Source organism: Nerophis lumbriciformis, linkage group LG06 (genome assembly GCF_033978685.3).
Source record: "Nerophis lumbriciformis linkage group LG06, RoL_Nlum_v2.1, whole genome shotgun sequence".
NCBI lineage: Eukaryota > Metazoa > Chordata > Actinopteri > Syngnathiformes > Syngnathidae > Nerophis > Nerophis lumbriciformis.
In genome coordinates, this window is record NC_084553.2 from 31,246,285 (window position 1) to 31,271,600 (window position 25,316).

Sequence of the window (25,316 nt, forward strand, 5' to 3'; positions counted from 1 at the left end):
AAGACTTTTCGAAGCACTGTATGCTTCTCTCCAGCAGACGGCGACATTGACGTATTGTAGTTAGCCCAAGCAGAGAATAAAACACTCTGCATCATGGCGGTCATAAAAAAAATGTTTCGGTCAATGAATGTATCCAGACTCGAATGAGATATATTAAGACCATATGTTTTAATACAAAATGAATATTTTAGTTTTTTTATAAATACATTTATTGATATGCTTGTACCAATATAGTCCGGTATCCAAAGTACTGACCCTAATGATACACACTCCAATACAGTAGGTGGCGCTAGGCACCTAATAACGTTGATTGTGATTCGCCGTAAAATATAGAAGAAGATTGCGTTCAACGTTCCTTGTATGTCCTCCCAGTTGAGTTTGTCCTCGCATGGGTGTTTTGGTCTCTCGTTGGTCAATAACATACTGTGATACGCTACAAAAAGTAACTCGGTGAGTTCCCAATTACCATGTAATCACCATTAACCTGGTGACAACATGTCCATTTGTGAAAGCAAAAAGGCTTCTCGTGTAGCGATTAAGCTAACAAGCAATAACAAAAACATTCTGTCGGAATATCCGGTGTGATCTTTCAGTATAAAACGTATTCATAATTATTTAATATCAACCAGTTTTGACAAAGCAGGTAAATGATGAATTATGTTATATTGAGAATATATATTTCGATGCCATGGATAGGCATAACGTGTTAAGTGGTAATCGTGAATACATTTTGAAAGTATTCTAACACCATTTTTGCTGCTCTTTTAGGAACACCTTTCTTGTTCTCTCAATACTGGATCTGCCTATTGCAACGAACCATGTTTCGAAAGAAATTACCCTTTTCACAGATGGCCGTTGCCGCAGTGCTTGGGGTTGCGGGTGGTTTCTACATCTACAGACCCTACTATGACCCAACGACAAAGATCACAACACAGCAGCCAAACCAGGATACGGCACAAAAAGACAAAGGAACTGACGGAAATAAATCATCATGCTAAGTGCAATAAGGGGCAAAAATAAACAAATATTTAATTTGCGATAAGACTACTTGGTCATGCATACTTTTTAATCAATATTTCCAAAAAACTGACAAATCAATGGTAAATAAGCTGCCACATATGTGCTTCTGGCTAAGAATGTCTTTATACTGTTTATTTTTAATTTAAACCTTGCTGTACATTTACATAACTTTCCAATTGTGTGGCGTGAAACACTTTCTGATATCATGTTTAATTCCATCCATCCATCCATTTTCTTCCGCTTATCCGAGGTCGGGTCGCGGGGGCAGCAGCCTAAGCATAGAAGCCCAGACTTCCCTCTCCCCAGCCACTTCGTCCAGCTCCTCCCGGGGGATCCCGAGGCGTTCCCAGGCCAGCCGGGAGACATAGTCTTCCCAATGTGTCCTGGGTCTTCCCCGTGGCCTCCTTCTGCTCGGACGTGCCCTAAACCTCCCTAGGGAGGCGTTTGGGTGGCATCCTGACCAGATGCCCGAACCACCTCATCTGGCTCCTCTCGATGTGGAGGAGCAGTGGCTTTACTTTGAGCTCCCCCCGGATGGCAGAGCTTCTCACCCTATCTCTAAGGGAGAGACCCGCCACCCGGCAGCCACCAAACCGGATACCCTCAATGCATTGAGTGCGCCTAGAAATTCTGTCCATAAAAGTTATGAACAGAATCGGTGACAAAGGGCAGCCTTGGCGGAGTCCAACCCTCCCTGGAAATGTGTCCGACTTACTGCCGACAATGCGGACCAAGCTCTGACACTGATCATACAGGGAGCGGACCGCCACAATCAGGCAGTCCGATACCCCATACTCTCTGAGCACTCCCCACAGGACTTCCTGAGAGACACGGTCGAATGCCTTCTCCAAGTCCACAAAGCACTTGTAGACTGGTTGGGCAAACTCCCATGCACCCTCAAGGACCCTGCCGAGAGTATAAAGCTGGTCCACAGTTCCACGACCAGGACAAAAACCACACTGTTCCTCCTGAATCCAAGGTTCGACTAGCCGGTGTAGCCTCCTCTCCAGTACACCTGAATAGACCTTACCGGGAAGGCTGAGGAGTATGATCCATGATAGTTAGAACACACCCTCCAGTTCCCCTTCTTAAAGAGAGGAACCACCACCCCGGTCTGCCAATCCAGAGGTACCACCCCCGATGTCCACGCGATGCTGCAGAGTCTTGTCAACCAAGACAGCCCCACAGCATCCAGAGTCTTAAGGAACTCCGGGCGGATCTCATCTACCCCCGGGGCCTTGTCACCGAGGAGCTTTTTAACTACCTCAGCAACCTCAGCCCCAGAAATAGGAGAGCCCACCACAGATTCCCCAGGCACTGCTTCCTCATAGGAAGACGTGTTGGTGGGATTGAGGAGGTCTTTGAAGTATTCCCTCCACCGATCCACAACATCTGCAGTCGAGATCAGCAGGAACACCATCCTCACCATACACGGTGTTGACAGTGCACTGCTTCCCCTTCCTGAGGTGGCGGATGGTGGTCCAGAATCGCTTCGAATCCGTCCGGAAGTCGTTTTCCATGGCTTCCCCGAACTCCTCCCATGTCCGAGTTTTTGCCTCTGCGACCGCTGAAGCCACACACCGCTTGGCCTGTCGGTACCTGTCCGCTGCCTCAGGGGTCCTATGAGCCAAAATAACCCGATTTTTAGTTTGTATCAGTCACTAATTTGTGCATTATCCAGTTTCTCTAAGGCAGTGACTTGTGATTATTTTCCAGCATGGTTTAAGTCACTACAGTTACTAAAATGTTCCTTAGGTTGGTTTTGGCATGTTAATTATTCTGTTTAGTTGAGTTCATACTTGGTGTTGGTACAATATACTGTAACCAGAACGTAAATTACCGCCTTAACCACAACACCAGGGGGAGCTTCACAAACCACGTCAAACCCAGATTCCGATCTAACAAAGATCTTAACTCATTCTCCTTCTATGCCACATCAATATGGAATGCACTCCCAACAGGTGTAAAAGAAAGTGCATCTCGATCCTCCTTCAAAACCGCACTAAAAGAACACCTCCAGGCAACTACAACCCTAGACTAACACCCTCCCCCCACCACATCCCACCTCCCCGGATTGTAAATAATCAAATGTAAATAATCAAATGTATATACTTGTTCTTATGCTTTCTGTGCTCACTATGTTCACTGATCGCTGTACATATCCTACGAAGTCAGACCTACACTGTTAAAATGTCCATTTCTCAGATTATATAATTGTTGATGACTGAAGTATGCTGATAGCAACCCAACCTAAACCCCCCCGCCCCAACCCCCTCTACATCCCACCCCCCGGATTGTAAATAATTCAATGTATATACTCTGATGATTAACTTGTGTGATGACTGTATTATGCTCATACTTGCCAACCTTGAGACCTCCGATTTCGGGAGGTGGGGGGTGGTCGCGTGGTCGGGGGTGGGGCAGGGCGTGGTTGGGGGCGTGGTTAAGAGGGGAGGAGTATATTGACAACTAGAATTCACCAAGTCAAGTATTTCATATATATATATATATATATATATATATATATCTATATATATCCTGAAAATATGCAAACAAAACTGTGTTTAGATAATTGATACTTCAAACTTGCATAAATAAATATTAAGGAATATAACATAACTTGACTTCTGAGAGCTTCAAAATGTAATGAATAAAATGCTAAAGTTGTTGATAAACAAGCAATTATTTTAATAATTAAATATGGTCATTTTAAATGAATTATTATGATAATTTAAAATTAATTATTTCAAAAAATGTTTATTTTAATGTATAATTCTGTGGCTGGATGTAATAAGGAGTCAGAAAAAATACAAATAAAAATACAATTTTGATATTTTTAGCAAAATATAGTAAAAATTTTTTATTTTTTTTTATTTTTTATTAATAAATATATTTATTTTTAGGTAAGATAAACATAATAATACAATTTATCTCTAGTCTGGATGATTTAGTTCTTGTCACCCTGTTGTCCCCCCGTCATGAAAAAAGGCTGTCCTCACTCAGGTCTGCATGGAGCTGGAGGGGGTGTGGCCTCCAGCTCCGGCTGTAAATCGGGAGATTTTCGGGAGAATATTTGTCCCGGGAGGTTTTCGGGAGAAGCGCTGAATTTCGGGAGTCTCCCGGAAAATTCGGGAGGGTTGGCAAGTATGATTATGCTGATGGTATATATTTGTACCATGAATTGACAAGTTGAGAAACTTATTTGGGTGTTACCATTTAGTGGTCAATTGTACAGGAATATGTACTGTACTGTGTAATCTACTAATAAAAGTTTCAATCAATCAATCAATCAAAACCGGTGTGAACTAGGTCCCCCCACACGTTGTCCGAATCTCCCCAAACTTGTTCCACTCGTTTGTTCTACGTTTATGCTGGTCTGTGCTGCAACAATGTTTGTGCAGTTACGGTTTTTAAGTTCTATGTTTTTTATGTTACTAACATGTAATAAACGTGCTATTATACATAACTAAAACCCCCCACCCCCAACTATGTCAACATTTCCACAAGCGTGTCATACTCGTTTGTGCTGCAAAAACTATTACAGATTTTAAATGACTAATGTTTTGTGATTCACCTTTATTAAATTGCCCCCCACCCCCTGTCCAAATCTTCCCAAACGTGTCCCAATGGTTTGTGCTACGTTTGTGCTGCAGAAATCTTTGGTCAGACTGGTATAGTTTCTATGTTATTAACAAAGTATACTTCATAGCTAGACCCCCACCTTCTCAAAAGTGCTCCGTTTGTGCTGCAAAAAATGGTCTCACTATTATAGTTTTTCTTTTTTAACATTTTACGGAGCTAATTATTAATCAGAATGTGTTAATAACATAAAAACTATAATAGACCAACAATTCTTGCAGCACAAACGATTGGGACGAGTTTAGGGAGATTTGGTCAAGGTGTACGTGCGTGTGGGGGGTGGTCAAAAGTTACTGCTTGATGTTTTTCTTCTCTTAACTAAGTCAAATTACTGACGTCAGTCACTCCAACAGGTTTATAATGGCTGCTAGCCAGAAATGTTTCTCTTCAGCATGTTAGGAAATGTTTCCCTGAAGTGAGTCTTTGGTGATGAAACGTCAAGTTGAAGCCATTGCTCTCCTTTCTAAACCAGTGATGGGTCGTTTGCAAACGATACGACTGTTTGAAGTCAGAGAGACAGGTTTTTCCGTCTCCTGAGACAGGGGAGAGGGAGAGAACATTACCACATAATTAGAGACCAGGTGAGGAAAATGAGCAAAACCTGAGGAGCTTTGTGTCTCTGAATGACAATATTTGCCGAAAACCTGCAAAAACCTAGATGCGTTGATGCTAGTGCATTTTCTTTTTTTACGTTTTGTTTTATGTTTTGTTAATAATGTCGTTTACTATAACAGCTCGGCATTTTACAAGTATGTTACCTTGGAATATTTTTAATCAGAAAATGTGTTTATTTTACCTTATTTTGGTAATCAATAAATTTAAGCAATTCATGTGGCTCCATAGGAGTCGACTCTATATGAAGAGCCGAGACAAAACTGCCGACTCCCTTGAGAATGTCAACTCAGCGGCAGCTCGTAGACGAAAAGTCTTAAAGGTGCAGAAGTAAAGTCGCCTCATGACATCTAATGGCCCGGAGGACACGGGGGACATAAAACCGCTTTATTCACCTTCGGAAGAGTCAGTTTAACTTTAATTTTTTTCCATCTGGTTCAGCTTTGTTTTTCCCCTCCAAAGCAACAAGTGGCAGCAACGCCCCGGGCTGGTGAGTGAAATAAGTCAGCTATCAGGAAACGTAAGCAAGTTGTAGCATCTGTTAGGACGGAGCTAGTGTAAACTTTGTTTTTTGCTTTTTCACTTTTGCTGTAGTGACAAAACATATAATTTTGGCTTTTAACGCCCACTAATGTCACTTAGGAAAATATTTTACGGCACTTTGAGAAAATTAGCTTCTCCTCCTGCTTCTGTTTGAAAATAGTGGAGAAGAACATGTCAGTGACTACTTCAATGATATAAACATGATATACTTACCACATTCTCAGGGGGACCTGCAGGGAACCATTACTTATTCTACTTAATTAACTTTTCTTTCACTCATTCTGCTGGGAATTAACCTGTTATGTAGATTCCTTCAAAGTTTGGTGCCTATTTACACGTTTTGTTATTCTTTCCTATTTACTAAGTAGTGGTTGTTAAGTGGCAGCCCAAAAATTAACACATTCATTTTTGTCTTCAAAATTCTACACACGATACACTATAATGAAAATGTAACTTAACATTTTTTTTAATTCCCTTTTTCAAATGTATTAAAACAAACAAACAGATGACACATACATAAGCATTCACAGCCTTTGCTCAATACTTTGTTGATGCACCTACGACAGCAATTACAACTTCAAGTCTTTTTGAATAAGATGCTTGAGCACACCATATCTTTGGGCAGTTTCGTCAGGATAAAGGGAAAGATGAATATAGTAATGTACAGAGACATCCTGTATGAAAACCAACGCTTCCCATCCAACCGGATGGAGCTTGAGAGGTTCTGCAAAAAGGAATGGACAAAGCTTGTGGCATCGTATTCAAAGAGACTTGAGGCTGTAATGGCTGCCAAAGGTGCATCAACTCGGGGACGGCGTGGCACAGTTGGGAGAGTGGCCGTGCCAGCAACCTGAGGGTTCCTGGTTCAATCCCCACCTTCTACCAACCTCGTCACGTCCGTTGTGTCCTTGAGCAAGACACTTCACCCTTGCTCAGTGTGTGAATGTGTGTGTGAATGGGTGAATGTGGAAATAGTGTCAAAGCGCTTTGAGTACCTTGAAGGTAGAAAAGCGCTATACAAGTATAACCCATTTACCATTTACCATTTAACTAAGTATTGAGCAAAAACTGTGAATACTTATGTATATGTGATTTTTTTTCTTTTTCTTTTTTTTTTTTAAATAAATTTGCCAATTTAAAAAAAAAAAATATTTTTAATATTGTCTGTAAAATTTTGAGAACAAAATAGAATTTGTTGCATTTTGGAATAAGGCTGTAACATAAAAACATGTGGAAAAAGTCAAGCGCTGTGAATACTTTCCGGAAATATTCAGAGGCAATAGAAACATGTATGTATTTTTTTTAAATAAATATTTTTGGTAAATAACTACATTAAATAGGCTTCAGCTTGCCCGTGACCCTAATGATGAGAAGAGGTATAATAAAGGGATTGATAGAGCTACATTGAATTGATTATGATTAAAAATAATAATTATAATCAATTATAATAATTAATCCCTCCGGGTACTCCGGCTTCCTCCCACCTCCAAAGACATGCACCTGGGGATTGGATGATTGGCAACACTAAAATTAGCCCTAGTGTGTGAATGTGAGTGTGAATTTTGTCTGTCTATCTGTGTTGGCCCTGTGATGAGGTGGCGACTTGTCCAGGATGTACCCTGCCTTCCGCCCGAATGCAGCTGAGATAGGCTCCAGCACCCCCCGCTACCCCGAAAGGGACAGGCGGTAGAATATGGATGGATATCATAATTAATAAAAAATTTATTATCATTTTTATTTATTATTTATTTATTTTATTTATTGCAATTATTACCACTAATATTCTCTCTTTGTATGTATGTGTTTTCTTCTCTTATTTCTTTTTTTGTGTAAAACACTCTGTGTTAAAAAGTTTGAACTGATTTAATTTGATTTAAAAAAATGTATCGAGATAGGTACAATTCACGTAAAATCAAACGGTGCCATATTTCGATACCTTTGATGCTCGTGACGCCACGTCCAATTGCAGACAAGACACCGGCTCAAACACCTCGCCAGGAAACAATCACTCAAGCAGACTGCTTCTCGATAATATGTTGTACTTTTTAATACCAACAAAGCAAATATGCACATTAGAACAAATTCAAACTTAAAGAATGGCTCCACCTTTCTAAAATATGGTAAAATTGGCTTTATCGTATACATGCTACCAGTTAGCATTTTACTTAGAGAATTCAACATCTGTAAATTTGGTAGTGGAAACTACAACTAAGATGCACTTTATAATCAAACACATGGTGTGTAATAAATATAATAATTACAGTACAAACACTTTTTAGGGCACAACAATAGAAAGACTGGCACATTCAGCTTCATGGCAGAGGCTACTCTCTAGCTAGGTAACTGCCATCTAATGTCCTGGAATTGCATTTTCATGCCAAGTCTACTATACCTATATCCACATGCAAATGAGATAGAGTGTAATCAAACATGCAAGAAATAACAATTAGACAGCACAATTATAATAATTAGCTCATTTTGAATCTTAAAATTCGATTTTATTGGTAAACAATATATAACACACACAAAAGTACTGCAAATTGTTAGTTTATTACTGGTATTGGTTCTCAGGTAACAGGAATTGGTACTATTTAATTTTCCTGAGGGAACTCTCCTGAAGGAATCAATAAAGTACTATCTATCTATATCCGTTCAATTTTTTTCAAATTCTAATTCGTTGTATATCTTTTTTAATAATGATATACGTTCAATTTCTTGTACTCTGATATCACCTCAGGGTCAAAGTTGGACCCTGTGGCGATCTTTACTGGCCTGGTATACAAAGAGAAAAAAACACGTTATCAATCTTTTTTTACTGAGGCTACGGTAAAACAAAACATCCCGAGCCAGAGACTGAGGCAAGAAAGCAAAATTCAACCGCAGTTATGACAGCAACATGTGTTCTTGTCTTACATAAGGGTTGGGAATGATCGACAAAATCCCAAAAAAGTGCAGTTCCCCTTTAAAGTTAAAGATAAACTATTTTTCTTTAAATGCGTTGAAGACGTTGTCATCCAAATACTTATAGGGTTTTGCTGTGCCTGTCACTCACGTTTATCAAATCATCCTCATTCTGACATCTGAAAAAACACCAATCATGAGTCAGTATTCATTTGATGGGTTTTGTACAGTGTTTTGATTTGATAGTTTGCTTTGCTGTGATTTATACATTGGTTATTAAGCAATTGCAACCAGCACCTCATTATATAATTAAATACAAAATTAACATGTACCAGATTAGAATACTCACACAAAAAAACAAAAGAATAAAACGGACCTGAAAACCAAAACGACCACCAACGTCTTACTGTCTATGGTCTTGATGTTTTCAAGGCGTCCTGTAGTAAAGTAGGGTTTTTGTCAAATGTCCACTTTTTTGTGTATAGCAGTTCAGTAGTAGAATACACTAAAAATTGGGGTGCCCTCATTTATCCTTATATCCGTGTATAGCTTCCAAGTTAGACAGCTGCCCAGGATGGATCCTCTGCTTCTTCCTGACAAAATGATTAGAACTGTCCTTTCTTGGCTGCTCTGCATGGAAAACATAACTTAGCTTGTACTTGCTCGAAGGCTGAGCGAACAATACGTAGTAACATGTCCTTAAAAGCTATTTTAGCCATACTAGTACCCATCTTTGGGTACTAGTATGATCTCCAATTAAAAATGTTATTTTTAATTGGAGAACATTTCTCAATGTTCTCAACTTCTGTTTCCGTGCCATGATAAGTAGTTGACTAGTCAATGTAGATTGAATCAGTAGGTCCTCTGCTTTTAGCTTCAATTGTGTCAAAATGCATACGATTATTGACTTTAACACAACAGACAAATTTCTATAGCTCAATTAATAAACTAATATTATGATTGGTGAATTTTTAATGTCCTTCAAGTTTAACTGGATCTGTCATAAACAATTGTACAATGCCCAGTGGGAAACATTTCTGATACATCCTGTGTGAGGTGTGCAAGGCAGCATGGTTGCACGTTGGAGAGGAAATGTGTGTGTGTGTGTATTTTTGTGTCTCATCCCTGAGGCAACTCGTTACCTGTCAAGAAAATATGAATACAACGTGCGCACAATAAACAAAATAAACTGCTGCGACTGTGACAAGACATTAGCGCGTATCTTCTTGAGTATGAGCGTTTTAACACGTTTCATTAACCTTTCTTGAAAAAATATGTGTACTTTGCTGACAAACACAACATCTAAAATAAACATCTGGTTAGCTTGAGTTGCGCAAGGCGTATGTGTCAATCGAGAAAAGCTGATAATTGCAATAATGACCCAAGAGAGAACGAAAGCAATTATTTGCTTTCAGTGAAGGACTAAATCACACACAATAAATCAAATACTAATTACCCTGTTCGTGAGCTCTGTTGTTCTAAGTTGATTCCGATTGGTGGAGTTTCCCAACACAGCAGAAAGTTTGCCTCTTTGCTTCCTCCTCAGTGCAGTGGAAGTGTTGCATACTTTTCTTTCTTTTTTTCATTTCACCATGTTGCATAAATGTTGCCCTACTCTTCATTGTTATATTCACTTGCGATTACAATATTATGGCATCTTCAAGTAGTTCTAGTTCACCTTGTTGATTTTTTCTTAAGGATTGTGCTTGACTCTGTCACTTAGTGAGCTGTGTTAGTTAGTCTCACAAAAAATGACAGGAAACATGCACAAGAGTGTGCATCACTTCGATCCTATACTGTGGTTTTCCCTATGAGTGAGACTCCATTGTAGTCAGTCCTTTATCACAGCAGATTCTTTTTTTAATTGTACTAGTGTGTGCAAGTCTTCACTAAGTGATACATACTGTAACTTTTGAATTGCAATTTCTGACAGAGGATTGGATAAAAAAGCATGGAAAACTGTCAAAGAACTGAACTTGTTGCAGTGGATTACAGTGAGGCAATTTGGATCCATTGAAGGTGCAGTAAAAAGTAAAAAGCAACAGGATGTGGTGAGATTAAGCCAGTGCTTTTCAATTATTTTGTGTTACGCTCCCCCTAGGAAGAAGAAAATATTTAGTTTCACTCTCCACCTTGACTATAAATAGTATGATTTGTCTGTAAAATTGTGATAAAAATACCTCTGCATAACATAGTAAGTTTATTAACATTAAAGGAAACAACACATCGGCCTTTCCTCGTCGCCCACTGAGGTTCCATTGAAGCAAAGTGCTACATACGCTTCCAGAAGGACTGGATTAAGCTATTTAGCTCATACTCTATGCTCGCTTATATATACAAGAATGAACAATGTGCTTGTCACACAGCTGAAGTCAACTGATCAGAAGTTATACTGACAATTAGAAATGCATGATTGTGTCTCACCAGACATTCCTTAATTGTTTATGACATGTACTGTACATGTACCATAAATTATTCACTTAAACCGCAAAAGGACATGGCGTTAATTGGAAGCAAACCATAATTGGTTAGAGGTTGTAATGCTAATTGCCAAACAATGAAAAATCATTATGTGTAACAGCTGCATTTTCTAACCTGAATAATCATTTGGAGTGCTTGAAAGAGTGTTATTATTGTAAACAACAGTACAGCAAGGGTCTGATCTACTAAAGTTCTGCTTGTTTTAAAACACATGCAAACTTGATAGCGCACGCAAAGCGATCTACTAAGCTTGTGTGTAGAGGATTGAGTCTCTTAATTGAGCAAAATTGAGAGTGCAATCCATTTAGTGTACTTGCCTTCATTTATATGCAGAACATATGCTGATTATTAGAACACCCACAATACTGGGAGGAGGAGAGCCTAATGTAATCTTTTAGCACTCGCAATGTGATTTTTTTTCTCAAAGCTAAAACTATTTTGAGTCTATATTTAGCACTTTTCATATGTGTGTGGAGGCTGGCACAGTTACGCACAAACGGTTGTCAGAAATGAGGAGATTGCGCTGCAAAGACAGACTATGGACAGAGAATCCTCCGTCTTACGTGTGCGTGTCAACAGATTATGACTGTCAGAAAAAATAATAATAGACATGTTGTCTACTCAACAATGTAATTTTATAATCATATAGCTGCTGGATGACTAAAGGCATTGACTAAGACTATTCAAATGATTTGTTTTGATGTCCACTAGCATTTTGATGTTAGTTTTATTTCATATAGGAGATGCATTATCAACAGTTATGGGCAGTATCAAGCTACATGTTGCGAAGCTACATAGCTTAACTACATTTCCCAATAGCTTGGTGATAGCTTCACTACTTTTTGAACAAGTAGCAATTCCTGTAGCTTAGCTATTTTTAGCCCCATGTAGCTAGGCAGCTTACATCATAGCTACAAGTTACAAAGAGAGAAAATTGACTGCAAATACAGCTAAAAAAATACGGAGAAAATACAAACCCTGTTTCCATATGAGTTGGGAAATTGTGTTAGATGTAAATATAAACAGAATACAATGATTTGCAAATCATTTTCAACCCATATTCAGTTGAATATGCTACAAAGACAACATATTTGATGTTCAAACTGATTAACTTTTTTTTTTTTTTTGCAAATAATCATTAACTTTAGAATTTCATGCCAGCAACATGTGACAAAGAAGTTGGGAAAGGTGGCAATAAATACTGATAAAGTTGAGGAATGCTAATCAAACACTTATTTGGAACATCCCACAGGTGTGCAGGCTAATTGGGAACAGGTGGGTGCCATGATTGGGTATAAAAGTAGATTCCATGAAATGCTCAGTCATTCACAAACAAGGATGGGGCGAGGGTCACCACTTTGTCAACAAATGCGTGAGCAAATTGTTGAACAGTTTAAGAAAAACCTTTCTCAACCAGCTATTGCAAGGAATTTAGGGATTTCACCATCTACGGTCCGTAATATCATCAAAGGGTTCAGAGAATCTGGAGAAATCACTGCACGTAAGCAGCTAAGCCTGTGACCTTCGATCCCTCAGACTGTACTGCATCAATAAGCGACATCAGTGCGTAAAGGATATCACCACATGGGCTCAGCTACACTTCAGAAACCCACTGTCAGTAACTACAGTTGGTCGCTACATCTGTAAGTGCAAGTTAAAACTCTCCTATGCAAGGCGAAAACCGTTTATCAACAACACCCAGAAACGCTGTCGGCTTCGCTGGGCCTGAGCTCATCTAAGATGGACTGATACAAAGTGGAAAAGTGTTGTGTGGTCTGACGAGTCCACATTTCAAGTTGTTTTTGGAAACTGTGGACGTCGTGTCCTCCGGACCAAAGAGAAAAAGGCCATGTAACACAGTGGTGAACATGCCCTTTCCCAACTACTTTGGCACGTGTTGCAGCCATAAAATTCCAAGTTAATTATTATTTGCAAAAAAAATAAAGTTTATGTGTTTGAACATCAAATATCTTGTCTTGTCTTGGGTTGAAAAGGATTTGCAAATCATTGTACTCCGTTTATATTTACATCTAACACAATTTCCCAAGTCATATGGAAACGGGGTTTGTACAATGACCTGGGTGAATGAAAACATCCATACATACGGAGAAAACTCATGATGATGTAAGTGTTCATTTGATGAGTCACAATTGGCTAAGATTAGGGCGAAACATTACAGACTGGCCAATCATAGGCAAAATAAGGCAGGTGATCGAAACCAGGAAGCAAAATCATATCATACACATGACGACAAGGGAGTAGGAGACAGAGGGACGCTTCAAACTGATGACTCAAAAAAATACTTGAAAATGGCAGAGTTATTCTCTCCCGCAGATAAGTTTTTTCCTTTAGTGATTAAGACGACATCCAGAAACCCCACAATAATGCGTGTCCTTAGCCATATTTAGACAAACGTATGTGTGTATGTTTAGAGAAAACAATGCCCAAAACCTTAGTTTTTAGTTGTTTACTCTGCAAACCAAAATCATAACTGCTCTCTTTATCTAAAACGTCCACACAAATTTAGGAACACACAGGTGAGTTGAGGTCATGAAAAGTTTTACTGCACATAACCATTATCAAATGTTCCCAAACAACACACCAGTTGTTGTTTTTTGTCAAGCTATAGATAAATGCTGTTTTCTTACTGAAGGCAGAAAAAAAGAATAACATTATAGGGGTGGGCCAAAGAAAAGGCATACTAAAATAAATATATTGGGTCCATTTGTACACTCTCAGTTACATCAACATTGATATTATACATGTGGGCCCGTAGATATAAATGCCGTTAAATGGGGGTCTGTAGCTTAATGCATGTCATACTGGGGGTCATATATGTTTATGTAGCTTTGATGTCGCAAGCTACTTTTGCCGTGTAACTTGCTACAATTCTCTGGGACGAGCTTCCCATGTACCTTAGTTACATTTAGTCTAGAGTAACTTTTAGCAGAGCTTATTATGTTTTCCAAGTAGCTTGCCCATCACTGATTATCAGTCAGTATATATGAAAAACTATCTTATAACATGCATTTTCATGCATTCTTGCGTGCATTTCTGGCAGGCCGCCCTGGGCTAAATTGGTCCCTAAGCAGAAATGTATTTTTATGTAACTATGTGAAATGTATTTTATACTTCTTTAATCAAGCTTTAATTTAATTTGATGAATGTTTTATACTGAAACTAAGTATCTACTACTATTTTTACCATATATAAATATAGTAGTTATAATATAATAATTATGGTAATAATTTTATTGTGCCCACCTCCAAAGACATGCACCTGGGGATAGGTTGATTGGCAACACTAAATAGTCCCTAGTGTGTGAATGTGAGTCTATCTGTGTTGGCCCTGTGATGAGGTGACGACTTGTCCAGGGTGTACCCCGCCTTACGCCCGAGTGCAGCTGTGATAGGTTCCAGCACTCCCTGCGACCCCGAGAGGGACAAGCGGTAGAAAATGGATGGATGGGTGGATTTCTTTTGTGCAAAATAAAAATTATAACATTATTAAAACAATGCAGCTGAGATAGGCTCCAGCACCCCCCGCGACCCCAAAAGGGACAAGCGGTAAAAAATGGATGGATATATATTTATAGACCTTGTTGCGACAGCATTCCTAATGGTCGCTGAGAGGTGGGCATGAATTAGTTAAAAGTTTGAATGATGTGCTATTCCTGATGAAATACACTGAGATCCAGAATGCAGTTGAGGTGATTTTAAAAAGGTTGTTGGCTAAAGTAAGAAGATGTGATAAATGTTATGATCAAAATTGAAGTGTTCAACAAAAGTGTGGCAAGTCAATTCCTTCCTTTCTCCTATTTCTTATTTCCTCCATGACAGGTGAATGGACACTGCCCAAATATTTCCTAAATTACTTTATGTCACAGCCATTCCCATGTCCAAGTGACGAGCACCTCCCCTAACCTGACAGACACCCCCTCACACACATTGCACCAAAAAACCCTAATTATGTCTCCTACAGACTTTGCTATCTCAACTCCGACTGCAGAATGGGTTCCCCTCCGAATTGCGAGGCCCTTTGGTCAACGCGGGCTGCGTTTAGAGCGGGGTGGCCCTCATTTCTGGACCATTCCAGACGCACCATCACAGCACCGGCGCCTTCCACAACGGACCTTCTGTTTGCTAAAAATAGATTGTGTTGTCTAGATCACACTTCTTTTTTTTAATGTTTTTTTAATTTTTAATTTTTTTTGTCCTGTCCAGCTTCTCAGGCAAATCATATAGTTGATGTAGATGCCCATATCGGCTAAGATCTAGCTAGATCACACTTCTAAATGAAAGTGTGATGAAACAGCACAGGTTGGACCGCTGGAGCATATGATGTCATGAATGTGAAGGTACAGTAAATGAGTGTCTCCATGGTGACAGTCACTATACATGCAAAATCCTCCTCTAAATGGGGTGATCTGCATATTGTACTTGTTATCAATTGCGCACGCAGGCTCACCCCGGATTTGCACATGCATAACGGCAGCTTAACGGCACAGCCACGGAACGGGGCCACCATCCGCAGTCTGGCAATCTCCTGTTCTGTTGCGGCTCTGTAAAGCAGCGAATAGCGTAGACTTTTACGAGATCTTGCGAAACCGCATGTAATCAAGTGATAAGGGGAGTTGTAGTAAGGCGAACCACCAACATCAACCACTCCTCTGCTTTACCGGCCCCAGTATCAGCTTGCATACCCCTGTATAACTTCCCTGGATATGCCTATACATTATTTTTTAATTTTGGACCTCCAGAATCAGCATGTTCTCATCCATTTGTGTCAACAAGGTGAAAATGTGTCTGAAAACCTTTGACAAGTTGAGTTGATGCCTGTCGCTGCCCAAAAGTGTAAAAATATGATCCGCCTTGAAAACTAAGTATTTTATTTTGAAAGTAAACCGGATAATATTTTTAGTTTTTTGTGCATAACTTCCTGTCCAACACTAGCAGATTTTTAGCTAACTTGTACAGATGTATTGCGGCGACCGGATAATACAGAAGCTTTGCGTATATTTAGCACAGGAATGCGTAACGCAGTGGTCGAAACTGAATACATTGACTTAGAAAAAAAAAGAAATGCATTCTGCTGCAGTTAAGAATCCAGTGGAAATCCGGGCCCGCCCACTCGCAATTTTATAGTTTTCTTACGGTGTTTAGCACGTGGTATTTGGATCTTAGTTTAGCTCAGTATAACTTGCGGGATTTTCGCACTGACAACTGAGCCAACATTTTAAACCGCATCCAGAGATAAATAAAGCTGCTGTATGCTGACTACTAATAATACTTTAAATGTGTCCCCTGCATCTATTTACTTGTAGAGTTACTCAAATCTATATTAAAAGCTGGCCTACAGTCACAGCTGTTGATGCTTATGTTTGTTGATTCTGTTGGTTATTCAGTTTGGTAGACCAAACACACCATAAAAGTGTTAATTGAATTGCGGCGCTATATTGAGTATTTATGGAATGTTCCAAATAAGACTGTGACAGGTTTTCTGAACATACGTCCCCTCAGTGAAATGTAGTTAATTTATTAAGCCAATATGAGATTACAATGTTGATTACATTATTGTAAAATATGCAACAGAATTTTGCATAAGTTACATCATGGCTTGCAGTGGCTCAGTTGAATTATAAGTAAGTAAGTCATTAGATTAGGACCAAGTAATTGGTTCTTAGCATTCAAGAAGATTAAAGTGGCTCATTTCCCTGAATAGAAGCACGTTAAATAGAAAAATCTTAAAGTTTGTGCAGTGTAAAAGCACCTAATTTCCCAACTGTACTTGAAAACAGCATTGGTGGTTAGATACTAGCGTATGGACACTCAGATGCGGGTATGAGCTGTTAGCATCATTGTGAGTGAGTTCATCATGAATCTTGGTTTCGCGAAAGGACTTTAAGCTGCTTTTGGCTCCAGATGAAAGGATCAATGGGGGTAACAGTGAAAGAATGTGAGGCTTGTTTGAATGCTCTTCCTGCACACTGGTCATATGATGCATCCGCGCCTTCTTTTGGCTGGAATTAGTTGACCATGTGAAGTGAAAAAATGGGCCGTTGAGTAAATCTAATTATCGTGCGTCCTTGTGGAGCCCAGAGTACTATGTAGAGTACTTTCCATCATAAATGTAGTGAAGAGTATGTCTTACATGAAGCCTCTCTATGAACATGTGCAATGTTCTTAATATGTAAATGTTTAATTTAATTGTGCAAAAACATATTTTTGCAGAATTGAGGGTATGCAAGAACATGGTTAGTGTGTATTTTTAGGACTGGTCCAAAAAAGGCACCAAGACAACTGGCCTATTTTAGAATTTATCAGTAGAAAGGAAATACCCTCATTTTGTGACGGTCACAATGTCAAATGGAGACTAAAGCAATGAAGATGAGAGCCAAGTGTAGACGTTCAGCTTTACTTTAGGAGGTTTCACTAAAATGTTAGTGAACACGTCGTTCTAATAGCAGCGTTTATGCCCATGTTTGTTTCCACATGATTTGGTATGCTTTGGAACATGAGGCGTTCTGCTGGTTTAACTGTTATTCATTCCAGTTTTTTTACTGATAGGACTGATCTGTGTTTATACTACAGCTGTAACATTTTTTCTTATTATTGTTGTTATTTTATTTTTTGTAAGTAATTTTGGGCAAATGAAACAATATTCTGTATTTTTATTTTGTAACTTTTTTTTAAAGTGTTCTATTTTGTGTGTGTTTTAGGAATCAAGCTCTCACTATGTCTGATGGAGAATATGATTACCTCATCAAGTTCTTAGCCCTGGGCGACTCTGGTGTGGGAAAGACCAGTTTTCTCTACCAGTACACTGATGGCAAATTTAACTCTAAGTTCATCACCACTGTCGGAATTGACTTCAGAGAAAGACGAGTGGTAAGCTAAGGCTATTTTCCTTGGTAATGAAAGAATAAGCTAGGGCGCTTTTCCTCAGGAAGTCCATTTAAAATACTACTGGGGTAGAGTTTATTAATATTTACTCTTTTTTATTACTTCGTGTTCAGTTGTTTGTTCCCTTTTTTGGACCAATGAGGGAGGCCATAAAACCAAATGTTGTTATGATCAACCCCTTCTTCCTGTTCAGTGTCTGTCTATCTAGCAATCTGGCCATCCACAGCTATCCATGGGACACTTGTTGTACATACAGTACATTCCAACACACAAGTCAATTGGAGTACTGACTAATAATGTTTAACAGCAGGCGGCAACCTCCTACCATCAGCAAACACCTGAGTAGAACTAATATTTACTTTCTTAAACCCCTCCAATCCTTGAACTTCCACAATCAATTAATGACATGTTCATCATTTACCATCTTTTTAAATAGGTTTTTTGGACCACTGTAATTTTTAATGACACTGACTGAAGTTCAACCCAAATTACATAAATGTTAACTCCAATAATTGTAAAGTTCAAGGTAACTAAGTGCAAAGAAACATAGGGCCTGATTTAATAAAAGTTTGTGTGTACTTAAGCACGTGCAAACCTGATAGCACACGCAAAGCGGATCTACTAAACATGTGCAAAGTGGATTGTCTCTGTTTAGGTGTGCAATCCATTTTGTGTCTCTGTTTTATTAATATGCAAAATATATGCTGATCATCAAAACCCCCACAATACTGGGAGGAGAAGATGCAAATATAATTACTTAGCACACATAATGTGATTTATCAACACTCATCACCGTTCAGCTAGCACTATTTAGTTAGTTGTAGTTTAGTTTTCTTTAATTTGACACAACACTGGGAACCTCACCAGGCCCAGACACGAAAAGGATTGATATCTCCATCACCATCGCCACACACGGCTGCAGATGGCCTGACGAGAATCGTCCGTCCTACGTCTTTGTGTTAACATATTGGACGGACAGTAATAAAAAAATATTAGACATAATCATCTATTCAGCAACATATTTTATAATTTTATAGCTGATGGTGGATTTAAGGGGCTGAATAAAACAGATTTAATTGATGCACTTTGGTGTCTGCTTGCGTTTTTTTTATATTGTTCATTTTTTGTATTCAGGAAATATATTATTGTAATATATCTCCCACATCAAACGACATCTTTCATTGTGCATTTTCTTGCGTTTGAGTTCAGACGCACGAATGCACTGGTGATGCGATCTACAGCCTCACGCGCAGGATTAAGTGTTAATGTGCATATGTTTCTGTTGTATAAATTGCGATTCAGAAAAGGTGTTATAGATTATTAATGTGTGCTGCTGGTTCAAATCATCGCACACAGGTAGGAGCAAGATAACATGAATGTGCAGAAAAATTATGCAATAGCCACGAGCACATGGACAAATGTATTTAATCTGATCATTATTCGGATTAGAATGTTACTGTGTACATGGACCATGAAAAAATGATCTGGTTATGACGTGCAATTTCATGTGTCACACTTTAAATCGGAATACTTTATTTTGACATTTGCAGAACGTAACATAAACGGAAACTTCCACTGTAAACAAACATGGATTTGTACATTTCTGCTTGTCCGACGTTATCACGGTATTTATTTATCATATTTATCACTCCATGATTACATCCGGGCAGCACCGTGGAAGAGGGGTTAGTGCATCTGCCTCACAATACGAAGGTCCTGAGTAGTCTTGGGTTCAATCCCGGGCTCGGGATCTTTCTGTGTGGAGTTTGCATGTCCTCCCCGTGACTGCGTGGGTTCCCTCCGGGTACTCCGGCTTCCTCCCACTTCCAAAGACATGCACCTGGGGATAAGTTGATTGGCAACACTAAATTGACCCTAGTGTGTGGATGTGAGTGTAAATGTTGTCTGTCTATCTGTGTTGGCCCTGCGATGAGGTGGCGACTTGTCCAGGGTGTAGCCCGCCTTCCGCCCGATTGTAGCTGAGATAGGCTCCAGCGCCCCCTGCGACCTCAAAGGGAATAAGCGGTAGAAAATGGATGGATGGATGGATGGATGATTACATACCTGAGGCCAGTACATCACCACTGGGAATATGCTTTCCCAAGCCTCCTTGGGTCAGGCTTAATCGCCTTTGTACTGGCGTCGGCCTCTTCCGCTCAACTATGTGCAAATGGGGTATGGCTTCATCTGCGGCATGTGAGTGTGGTGCAGAGGAGCAGACTGCAGACCACATCATAACATCCTGTCCCATATACCGCCATCCTGATGTTAATCGTGGTCTGGCAGCTGTGGACGAGAGCTTGGTCAGCTGGCTGTTAAACACTTGCCCAGCTGTACATTGGTTACACCTCTAATCAACATCTTTATCCAAACGAAGAAGAGGACACGCTGTTTTATTTTTTTGCACACGCTGCCTAGCGGGTAGTATATGCATCTTAGTAAACCAGACTCTTAGTCTATCGCACGTAACGCGCCCAATAATAGTACACTTTATTTTATTTTTTGCACATGCTGTTTCGTGCAAGGTTTTTGGTTCTTAGGCCCAAAATGTAGTACACTGATCACATTTCAGCAACCAAGGTACAATGCTATAGAAACGGAACTTGGATGGATTTTAGAGTAGTCAGTGTTAGGGATGTGAATATTACAACAACTCAGGGTTCAATTGGATTCCGATTCTTGGGGCGACAATTCGATGAAAAATGTATTCTCCGGTCAACACAATTCTTGATTCAAACCGTTTCTCGCAATTTATTATTCAGTACATAAATGATACAAGAAACTTTACAAAACAGGTTACAAGTTAAAGCTCTTTTTGGCTGCTGATGTATTACATGAACATTGAGTTGGCCAATAAGATGTTGTTTTTTTTTAAAATCAATTCTTGAATATTTTGAATCAATTTCGAAATGTAATAAAAAAAAATCACAATTCAAATGTAAGAAAAAATTACAGCTCGTATGATTGTATAGATGACTATACACTGAGGATGACGCTGCTCACAGCCATTTTTGTCGAAATAGCTGGCAACACAAGTGAGTAGCAAGATAATTTTGTATTGCCTACAGCGTCTGCTAGTATAACATAGAAGTGTTAAAGTGTATATTATAAAATATGTATTTTATCTGTTGTTTTATGTATTTGTGTAATGTATAATTTGTGGCAGTGAGTGGTGTACTAAGCTTGGGCCTATAAAAATATTGCTGGACGATATATTGTCCCACAAATTATACTGACAGCATTATATTTGGGACCAAAAGCACGAACAATATATAATATTAATAATGCGAGTAACCCTTTAAAACACAATAAACGTTTATTTCTAATTCATATTTTTTACTATTGTAAATGGAAGGTCAAGGACTTTTAATTATCCTAAATAAGTAAACAATCAATCAATCTCTGTTAGCAAAAATTGCACTTCAATGAATATTGAACATACTAAAGTGCAGATTTTTCCCAGTTGGAAAAGGTTGGTTGGGTGGTTTGTTTAGTCGTCTTTTTTTTGCTGCCATCACTTTCGGCATACTGTGCTGATGAACTCATCTTTAAAAAAAAAAAAAAAAGATATATTTCATTTGGAACTATGCTTATCCAAAACAAAAACAGCCAGGCTCTTTGATACAATGGAGATGCTCGTCTGCTTTATGCTAGTGTGTAGCTCAGTGTACTTTATTAAACTGCACTCGTGACGGGAGATTGTGGCTTAGTGGTGAAAAGTTAGCAGTAAACGTGTCTTCTAACAGACATACAATTCCACCGGTCCTGATGGCTCATCAGGTCGAAAACAAAAGATCCACATGCAGCTGTGGGACACGGCAGGACAGGAGAGGTGTGTCCCCCTAACACTTTTTCAGTTTTATTAATGGTAAATTAAATGTAGTTGTCTTTTGATTATTACATCTTTTTTTTTTTATTGGCAGGTTTCGGAGTTTGACCACTGCCTTCTTTAGGGATGCGATGGGTTTCCTCCTGCTGTTTGACCTCACCAATGAACAAAGTTTCCTCAATGTCCGAAACTGGATGAGTAGGTTGACACACACATAATATTTTTAAATGCTAGTTAAAAATAAAAAAGTCTTTCCACATATATTCACCCTTATTTAAGAATAAACTGTGCTCAGTTTCCTATTTCCTTAAACTTATAAATACAAATGGAAAAACAACTACAAAGCTGAATGTTGCTGATGATCCTGTGTCACCTTTGTATACATATTCTTTTACAGTTTCCAGGTCTTTTCATTTACCGTATTTACATGTACCGCAGTCAGGGGCGCCGCTAGGGATTTTGGGCCCCATGAAAAGAATCTTTACAGGGCCCCCAACAGTGTCATTATTTTTTCTGTATTATAATTTCATCATCATTAGGGGCCTCTCTGGGCCCCCCTCCATCATGGGCCCCTAGAATCCGTCTCCTTTACCCCCCCCCCCCCCCCCCCCCCTTTTCGGCGCCCCTGACCGCAGTACCTCAACTTACAAACATAGTTGGTTCTGTGACAGAGCTCCTAACTCAAAACACTTGTATCTAAAAATCCACGTCTCCCATTTAAATTAATTGAAATCAATTGGTGCTGAGCCTCCCAAATTGTAATTTAACATGAAACATGCCTCTTGAAAAGAAAAAAAAAAACGTTTTGATAATTTTGTCAGAAAAAAATCAATAGAATGTTAACAACTAAACAATTACAGTAGTTTTATAAAGTAACCTAATAAAAATGTACAGCATTTACCTTGGAGAGTGGTATCTCCTTTGAGCTGCTTCTCCATATTTTCATCGATAAATGTTTGAAGTTTAGATATCATACTAACATCCTTGGCTGGCATTAGATTCATTCTGCTTCAGTATGGTGCCGACTATTTATGCTACTCTCCAATTGCTTCATCAAGTTAGCTACCTACATGCTCTGTCATGTTTCACGCTCTGTCATGCTTTTGATGATTTCTTTCTTTAATTCATTGGATATCGTCCACGTCTTCATAGCACTGTCCTTCACACTCACTTTCTCCCTTCCCATGCTTGAAAAACAAAGTTATGTCCATCTCTAGCTATAAGCTAATGCTAGTGAGAAAGACCAGATGCGTTGGTTCGAATCTCACGGGGTTCACCATAGCATTTGCTACGCCTGAGCACCCATAAATTGAGGTGAAACTGTAATCTAAGTGAGTCTACTATGTCACGCGAAGTAAATACTATTGTTTCTGTCAGGCCAGTTACAGGTTCATGCTTACTGCGAAAATCCAGACGTGATTCTGTGTGGCAACAAATGTGACCTGTCTGAACAGAGAGCCGTGAGGGAGGATGAAGCCCGAGACCTGGCAGAGAAGTACGGGTAGGTCTCACTCATTCCCTCATTCGCACACAAAAACCTCTCCCAGGAACATTTGTCAAGGAGGCAGTGGCCAACATGTTTGCTAAAGTCAGTGAGAGAAGAACGTCAAACTCTATAGGCCCTCCTGGAATAGTCAATATTTGTCCACATGTGTAAAGTATCCTGCTCTGGCACACCTGTACTGAAAAGTAAATAGTGTAATGGATGAGAACCGCATCAAGTGTTTTAAAAGGCTTCTTGAGGAGATTAAACACACGCCTGGTTATCTTTGCTAGACTGTGGCACAGCACACATTGTTCACAAATAAGGTTTTGTTTGTATTTTTAGTCATGGTTGGTTCTAAGACGACTGCACGTTTTTCCCTATTCATCCACAAGTTCAATGCAGGTAACATTCCTTGTGATGTTCAACAGAATCCCTTACTTTGAGACCAGTGCGGCAAACGGCCTGAACGTCACTGAGGCGGTGGACGTCCTGCTCGACCTTATCATGAAGAGGATGGAACGATGCGTGGACAAGTCCTGGATCCCCGACGGCACTTTCAGAACGAATGGAACCAACACTGCAGACTTGGCAGAGAGCTCCAACAGTACCAAATGTGCATGTTAAGAGTGTGGACAAATAGGAATGTCTGTTTTAGGCTTCACATGCAAATGATACACCATTAATAACATGCTGTGTTGTATGTCACTATGTGCCTTTGTAATAATAGTTGGACTTTTGTGACTTTATTGCTTGGGGTGGGAATATTTATTTACCTTAATGCTAAAAGGTCCAGTCATGAACATTAACACAGTTTCATTATGCAACAAAGTATGTTGCCATAAATATGTGGGTGATCGTATTAATTACTAAAACGTTATTAGTATTTCCTGCAGATGTACTCAATTATATTGCTGCATTTAATTCCATCCATCCATCCATCCATTTGAACCGCTTATTCCATTTGGAGTCACGGGGGGCGCTGGAGCCTATCTCAGCTACAATCGGGCGGAAGGCGGGTTACACCCTGGACAAGTCGCTAGCATTTAATTCCAATGCTGCAATATTCATTTTCACAGCCAAAAAGTATTCTTGACTAAATGATGAAAACACGTGGCAAGTTTTTTTACGCTTCAATAAATACAGTTAGTGTTCAATTAAATAAATTGATTGACATTGATAAGATAACATAACATCAGTCATAAACTGTATGTGCTAATTGATTATTTGGCAGAATATTCCACAACAATAAACAGCAATTGTGTGCATTTTAAGTAATAAAGAACAACTGTGCTATATTGGTCACAAAATAAGAGAATCCATTCATCCATCCATTTCCTACCGCTTGTCCCTTTTGAGGTCGCGGGGGGTGCTGGAATCTATCTCGGCTACATTCAGGCGGAAGGCTGGGTACACACTGGACAAGTCGCCACCTCATCACAGGGCCAACACAATCCATATCATTTAATTGTTTAACATTTTTATTTACATTCTGATTGAAAATAATGTTATAATAAAAATATTTGAATGAGAAAAATTGTCATTGAGAAGTTAATGCTTCAAATACTTCTCATCTGTTTCTGTAGTCTGGTTTATCATTTGCAGGAGTTATATTTACATTCACCATGTAGTTAAACACTGAAATGCAATTGTTGTCCAAAAGTTTTCATTTGAAAGTCTATTAACTGTTACTTTGATACTGTATGTATTACAACTAGCAGAAAATATATGTTTCCTCAAAACAATATTTCAGTCAACTAATTCAGCAAATACTGTAGACATTTGGAATTGATCTGTTGAATAAATCACAATTTGTTCCATACACTTGAAAAAAATATGTTATTTTATTTAAATAAACATTTTAATTTATTTGTAATGCACCATGTTGGTTAATATGAGCATGAAT

General features: G+C 39.1%; 2 protein-coding genes across 3 annotated transcripts; both read left to right on the top strand.

Moving 5' to 3' along the window:
• The first annotated feature begins 304 nt into the window (after window positions 1-304).
• LOC140678865 (protein PIGBOS1) lies at window positions 305-3,467 on the top strand. Its single transcript, XM_072913361.1, has 2 exons — window positions 305-450; window positions 769-3,467. Exon 2 carries the CDS (start codon window positions 819-821, stop codon window positions 996-998), a length of 180 nt encoding a protein of 59 aa, XP_072769462.1. The 5' UTR covers window positions 305-450; window positions 769-818; the 3' UTR covers window positions 999-3,467.
• Window positions 345-25,290, top strand: rab27a (RAB27A, member RAS oncogene family). Of its 2 annotated transcripts, none has more exons than XM_061964117.2 (6): window positions 345-450; window positions 17,915-18,083; window positions 21,845-21,930; window positions 22,022-22,125; window positions 23,305-23,428; window positions 23,842-25,290. In XM_061964117.2, exons 1-6 carry the CDS (start codon window positions 389-391, stop codon window positions 24,035-24,037), a joined length of 741 nt encoding a protein of 246 aa, XP_061820101.1. In that variant the 5' UTR covers window positions 345-388; the 3' UTR covers window positions 24,038-25,290. The 2 variants fall into 2 exon arrangements, with proteins under 2 accessions (XP_061820101.1, XP_061820102.1); XM_061964118.2 differs by lacking the exon at window positions 345-450 and adding an exon at window positions 5,561-5,761.
• Window positions 25,291-25,316: the final 26 nt, after the last annotated feature.

Bases quoted from the DNA above. Each gene is read 5' to 3' on its own strand.
- LOC140678865 (XM_072913361.1), top strand. From the start codon at position 819: ATGTTTCGAAAGAAATTACCCTTTTCACAGATGGCCGTTGCCGCAGTG.
- rab27a (XM_061964117.2), top strand. From the start codon at position 389: ATGGGTGTTTTGGTCTCTCGTTGGTCAATAACATACTGTGATACGCTA. The intron at 451-17,914 runs GTGAGTTCCCAA...TGTGTGTTTTAG, and splicing joins ACGCTACAAAAAGTAACTCG to GAATCAAGCTCTCACTATGT. The intron at 21,931-22,021 runs GTGTGTCCCCCT...TTTTATTGGCAG, and splicing joins GACACGGCAGGACAGGAGAG to GTTTCGGAGTTTGACCACTG.